Consider the following 6000-nt stretch of genomic DNA (forward strand, 5'->3'; position numbering starts at 1 on the left):
TCTTTCGTTTTATTAGGTTGTAAATATGTATTGTGAATATATATCACTGTGTTTGTTTTTAAATTGATTAATTTATTTAATGCCTATATATTTGTTGTTTTTACATATCCTGATTTTTTTTTTTTTTTTTTTTTTTCGTTTTGTTTTTGTCTTACTAACTGGAAACAAATTAAGGGGACGGAGACGCCGCGCTCACCACACTTTTTCTACGTTATTCTCTTCATTTACGTTTCGCTGTTGCAGCTTTTGAGTGACGGTTTTTACAAAGAGACAAAAAAAAAAAAACACACACACACACAAACTCATAAATTGTATTTACTGATATGTATGTAACATATTACGTTTTACCGTGTCGTGTTTGATCAGATGTGTCGTGGTCACTGCTTGTGAAACGGTTTTCTGTTTTTACTCAAGAGTTTCTGAATCATGACAAAAGATAACAGGAGTCACAGATCACTTCATTTGATACTCTAGTCACATTTTTCTGTTCCAGTTCTCTACTATATATGAGCGCCTTGATTTATTTAAAGGAGGTTTTTTTTCCTTCAGAACATTAAAATGATTCATAAATGTTTCCTGTAGAGCCGCAAATGTTTAATATTCAATAAATATCTGTCAGTTTAAGAGATTTTATCAATATTAATGCTCCTGAGAAAATACAAAATACTTAGAATGCAGTACAAAAAGTTTAAACTGCATCTTGGTGATTATAACAAACTAAAACACAGAATAGTTACAAGGTTTTAATGTTCTTTTTTTACATTGCAAAGCAGGAGTTAATGAAAGTATCACACTTTAAGTTATTCACAGAAAACCAGCTGCAGACTGGGCGAAACCATTGTGATATAAGTGAACAATGTTTGATTTTGTATTATAATTGGTTGAGGAAAAAAACAATAATAATATCTTAATATTTGGGAATTTAAAGTATCGTTATAAAATAAATATCAGTTTTTCTCCTAACTGTCATAAATTCAGCCTTTTCATCATGGAAAATAATATTTTGTTCTTATTTAACCACTGATCTGAGAGTAATACTTACAAAATAACACCAACATATAAACTCATTGGCTTGTTTGTCTCCTACTATAAAAAGTGTTATAAAATGCTGTTTATTCAATATTAAACACTTGAGGCTCCTTTTTTCTGTTTAAAAAATGGGTTTTAGTGCATCGATGATGTGAGGAGGTGACTGTCGAGTGCTGAGAAGTGTGAGTTGTGAAGACGAGCCCGGGGCGATTTTTAGCTGTTTTAATTTACACTGGGACATTAGGAGGTATCGCATTAGTGTGTGTGTGTGTATGCAGAAGAAGACACCCAGTGTAGGAATATTGTTGTGAATGTGGCAGATCTTGCACAAGATTGCTGTACAATGTGGAGACAGTTTTGTGGTTTTAGTGGGAGCAGGAGTTCTGAATGTCTGGTCAGTCACACTCACGAAAAGCTGTGCAGCATCTTTTTCTTTTTTTTCCTTATGCTTTCTAACATCACGGCCACGCGAAGCTGCACAGCCACAGATAAAAGTTTACATTTCGTGCGCAGAAAACGCAGCGAGCTTGGGGTTGAGTTGCAAACCGACTTGAAATCATGACATGCTTGACATTTAGCAACTTCTGGTGAAGTTGGTGGTGAACAATCTTTATTTTTTTTGTGTGTGTGTGGGGGGGGGGATTTTTTGTCGTTTCTGACGTGTGTGTGTGTGTGTGTGGGGTTTTGTGGAAGTGATGTGAGTTCCCAGTAGTGGAGGGACGGAGGGCGGTCAAACCGTAACAATGCATTCCGGTGGCGTTTTAATGTATTGATCTAACCAGAGACGTGCGGTCGGGGGGAGGCAGGTCAGCCAAAGCCTTATTATTTATTCCACCATTATTACTTCTTATTTACTCATTTAAGAAATATGTGAAGGGAAAATAAGGAATAAATGACTTTGATGGCCTTTAGAAGAGTTGCTGTCTCACCTGCCTCTAACTCTTTGTGTTATGTCGTGAAAGGATTTGCAGGTCAGAGAAGGTTTGTTTTTTTAACTTGGCGTCTGAAGGGTCTGATGGGAGTGGATACGTCAAGTTAGGCCACATTCCCACAATTCATTTGGGCTGTTTTGTGTTGATTTTTTGTCATTTTTTTTTTTTCCCAGCTGCTAAATTGTTTCAAAAAGAAAAGATGGAGAGCTGGAGGAGCAGCTGTAAATCTAACAGACTTTAATGTGAGTAACATGTTTCTCTGCCGGCGGGACGGTTCCCCCCTCGTTTCTGTTATTTTGTGGAGTTTGTAGTTTTCTTGGAACGGTGGCAGGTGTGAGTCGGTCCAGTTCATCCCGTTAGTCGAGGCGTGTTGCTCTTTAAATAAATGTGATCATGTAGACTTACATCTGTTAGATATCGTGCACACAGTCGATTTTCGGTTTGAGACGTGATCCAGTTCTGTCCCAGTGACAAAAAAAAAAAAAAAAAAAGATAAAAGAAGAAAAAAAAAGAAGACGACATAGTTGTATTTCTGTTGTATTTTCTGCATTCAGCTCACATCTCTCCCCTGTCGGATGCCATGGGCTCAGTGCTGTTAGACACTTTTTGCTAAGGTGGGGGCAAAAAGACGTGCGTCAGGATTTGTTCCGCAACAAAAACATGACATGAGGTATTTCAACAAATTCAGAGGTGTGGCTTTTTTTTGTCATGATTTAAATGAGACTGAACTGAAATTATGCCATTTTGTCATTGTGCTAAATGAATATAAATATTATATATTAAAATATATTTGCTAACCAACCCTGTGTTGCCTGGAGTTTCCTTTCGAGCAGACAGAATGTTTAGGAATGTTGTTTCTTTGCAGATATAAATAAAAAATACATTCTTGTTAATAGAAATGAAAGAACATTTATTTCCAAAAGTCACAATAAAATTTCCTTGAACATCAGTTCTGTAGTTGTTCGACTAGACAATAAATATACTCGGAGAGAGGATGTATTTGGACAAACGGAGTCAGCAGAGGAAGACCTATTGGCCCATCTGAGCCATGAGGCCCTCCAGCTCCGGCCGAGCCTTGAAGCGAGCCAGGTATTCCGCCTCGGTGTGCTGAGAGGGGACAGAAAAGAGGGCAGAGGTTCAATAAACGTCATCAAAAACCACAACATGACTCCTTTTGCAAGCGCTGCATCCGCTCACCTCCGTCACAGACAGCTGAACCCCTTCAGGCTGATTCTTCAACAGGACCTCCATGAGGATGGGACACAGCGCGGCGCTCAGACTGTTCAGCTGCAGCACAAAGAACACAACTCTGCCGTCGTCACGGTTCACTGGAATTCAGTCACAGAAGCTGTAAAATCTCAATTTTCTTCAGGAAAATCATCACAAGCAAATAAAACACTGTTTAGGTGATATTTTTATTTTACAAGGTAGTTTTTTTTTTTTTTTTTGGAGGATTTCAATGAGTCGTATTGCTCTTGTTTTGATTTGTTCTCTGAAAAAACTAATGAAGAAGAGGCAGCCATATTGTCTTCATGATCACCTGGAATATTACATATTACCTATTTTATTTATTTTTTCATTACAGCACTTTCTCCCATTTTTCATTGAGAGACACTGAGCTGAGTTTTACCTGGACGACTCGCAGGTGAGTCTTCAGGATGGTGTCGACGATCGTCTTGGTGCCTTGCTCCTGCATCAGCATGACCTCTGTGGTTTTAGTCTGTAAAGCGTAGCTGCATTGAAAAAGAAAATGACAAGGAATTAAAAGTTGTATGAACACTATTTGCCTGGATATTGTCGGTATTTTATCAGCTCTTCGTGATAAATTGATTTGTACTGCGCTAGAGCTGGTCCTGCTGCAGCGACCGTGGCGTTATCGGGTCGGGATTCGCCGCCCGGCTGACGGCCTCACCTCTCAGTCACCTCGATGCCGAGCCGGTTGCACAGGTTGTGGATGTACTGGGAGTAATGCTCCACCACCGTCATGTCGTAGCCCGACACCGTGACGTTCAGGGTCCCGTACGCCGTCGGGGTCGCCGCCGCGATCGGTTTCATCTGCACTCGGTCTCTCTTTTTCTTGACCTTGAATGAAACAAGATAAGAGACCATCAATCAGTAACCACCATGATTCCACACCTACATCCAGTGGTTTTAATATCGTACCTCCTGTTTGGGTAACAGGTGCCTCCACCTTCCGATCCCCTGGGTTGGCGCGCCTCTGTATTGTCTCTCATTTGTGAACGCGGTGCCTGAAAAGTAAAGTTTGTTCAATGAAGCAGCCACAAAATCCAGTTCATGTAAAGGTGGAAACTCTCAGGACCAGTTTAGTCCCCGGAGCAGTTTATACCTACACCAGACAGGGGACCGGACGGAGGCTGTGACTCTGCAAACAATACAGAACAAACTATTAAAATCCAAAACATGAAGAAAAAAATCAACCCTGACAGCGTTTTGAATCAGCAGGTTTTAATCTGTCTCTCTAGCTGAGTTCATCATTAGACCTAATACAGGAAGTTGGAAAGTACTAGAGATTCCATCCTGATCCCTCTGCTTTCAAAGTTCTCAACAAACAACACTTTCATTTAATGTAAAATACATTCAATTCTTAGTAGAAGACAAATAAAAATACTTTATTAATCCCAACAGAAAATACTTTGCAGTGCTGCTCCACACAGAATTTACAGCAAATCTGAGAAAAATATTAAAATAGGTAAATATTAATATAAATAGCTTAAGCTGACAGTAAATCATTTTTATTATATTTAAAGAGTTTAACTGTCAACCGTTCACAACTTTCTTTCCCAGAATAACACATGTATTGTTCCTGAAGATAAAATGTATTTAAAGAATTATAAAAGCATAAAAATATTAAATGTTCCAAACAATCTTATTGGAATACTACAATTTTTTATGACTTATAGTTAGTATTTTACCTAAAGAAAAAGCACTCGGGATTTGAGTAATGCAACTTTTTTTTGCATTGATCCTTGGACTTTGCGAAATGTAATGCAGAAGAGAGGTTTTGTGAATTCGTTGGTGGTTTACTGTCATTATGATCGTTATATATTGTGTCGGTGTCACATTTTTTGAAATTTGAATCAACATCAATTCTGTCTTGATCTGTTTTTTCCCCAATCATTAACATATTTATATAAACAACATAAATATAAATGCCAATATACACACATAACACATATTTGATCATTATTCAGCTTGAATCCTGTTTGTTCTTTTACCATTTAGTGAGATTTTTTTCAATTTTCCACATATAAACAGTGAAAAACTAAGTTACAAGAAAAAGCAATGCAAACACTCACCGACATAAGGCTTGATTCAACACAGACGCCTGCAGCTGCACAATACACAACAATAGTTAGGGTTCATTAAACCTATTTGTCAGTATTTTGACTTGAAAAGGGAAATAAATGTGTGGTTCATGCGAGGAATGTTTCTTTTGTGACACATGCACGAGCTCAGTGAGGTGAAGCTACATAAAGTGACCTCAAAACAAACCGCGGTTTTTCCCAGATAAATCAGAACAAACGTTACCTTTCTGAAGGCAGGATTCATTATTCAACCGGTCAGGATTCAACTACACATGCGTGTTATTCGCTGAGGTGACAATAAGTAATAAACTGCAGAAAAATATCTAAAACACGTCCCATACTATGCGGACACCGGATGCGCTCACGTGACAATGGTCCGACGGTAAAACATAAAGGCACGAAGGTTCCGGGTAAGAAAAGCCTAACATAACACGTTTTATCAGTGCTTCTTGTTGCAGTAACCCTACTGATTCAACTACTTCTACTAAAATATCTCAAGTTAAATCTTTGTTTCGTGCTATAAAAACTAACAGATGTAAAACTATAGACATGCACTGTATTTTTGCAGCTGTGTTTTGGTGGCATTTGCTGTGATGAAGCAATTTGTCTGTCAAACCTAAAATCTCCAATGCAAAGGCATGCATTTAAAATATGGAATTTGTCTTTTATGACGTTAACCTCTAGAGGCCTTTGTACATGTATGGGGAGAAGAT

The 6000-nt window shown here is 38.3% G+C and overlaps 1 protein-coding gene and 2 long non-coding RNA genes across 3 annotated transcripts in view; 1 reads left to right on the forward strand and 2 right to left on the reverse strand.

The window, feature by feature from the left end:
* LOC115382043 (uncharacterized) overlaps positions 1–377 on the reverse strand; it is a 24741-nt gene extending 24364 nt beyond the window's left edge. Inside the window, exon 1 of the long non-coding RNA XR_003930493.1 lies at positions 299–377. This is a non-coding gene — a long non-coding RNA (uncharacterized LOC115382043). The remainder of the gene's footprint in view (positions 1–298) is intronic.
* Positions 1–2452, forward strand: part of LOC115382036 (uncharacterized) — a 19604-nt gene extending 17152 nt beyond the window's left edge. Inside the window, exon 2 of the long non-coding RNA XR_003930492.1 lies at positions 1308–2452. This is a non-coding gene — a long non-coding RNA (uncharacterized LOC115382036). The remainder of the gene's footprint in view (positions 1–1307) is intronic.
* Positions 2426–5648, reverse strand: mrpl48 (mitochondrial ribosomal protein L48). Its single transcript, XM_030083664.1, has 8 exons — positions 5511–5648; positions 5279–5313; positions 4313–4344; positions 4125–4210; positions 3874–4043; positions 3592–3694; positions 3159–3248; positions 2426–3068 (listed from the first exon to the last, which is right to left on the reverse strand). Exons 1-8 carry the CDS (start codon positions 5529–5531, stop codon positions 2991–2993), a joined length of 615 nt encoding a protein of 204 aa, XP_029939524.1. The 5' UTR covers positions 5532–5648; the 3' UTR covers positions 2426–2990.
* Between the last annotated feature and the right edge of the window lie 352 nt (positions 5649–6000).

This window comes from Salarias fasciatus, chromosome 3, assembly GCF_902148845.1.
Source record: "Salarias fasciatus chromosome 3, fSalaFa1.1, whole genome shotgun sequence".
NCBI classification, from domain to species: domain Eukaryota; kingdom Metazoa; phylum Chordata; class Actinopteri; order Blenniiformes; family Blenniidae; genus Salarias; species Salarias fasciatus.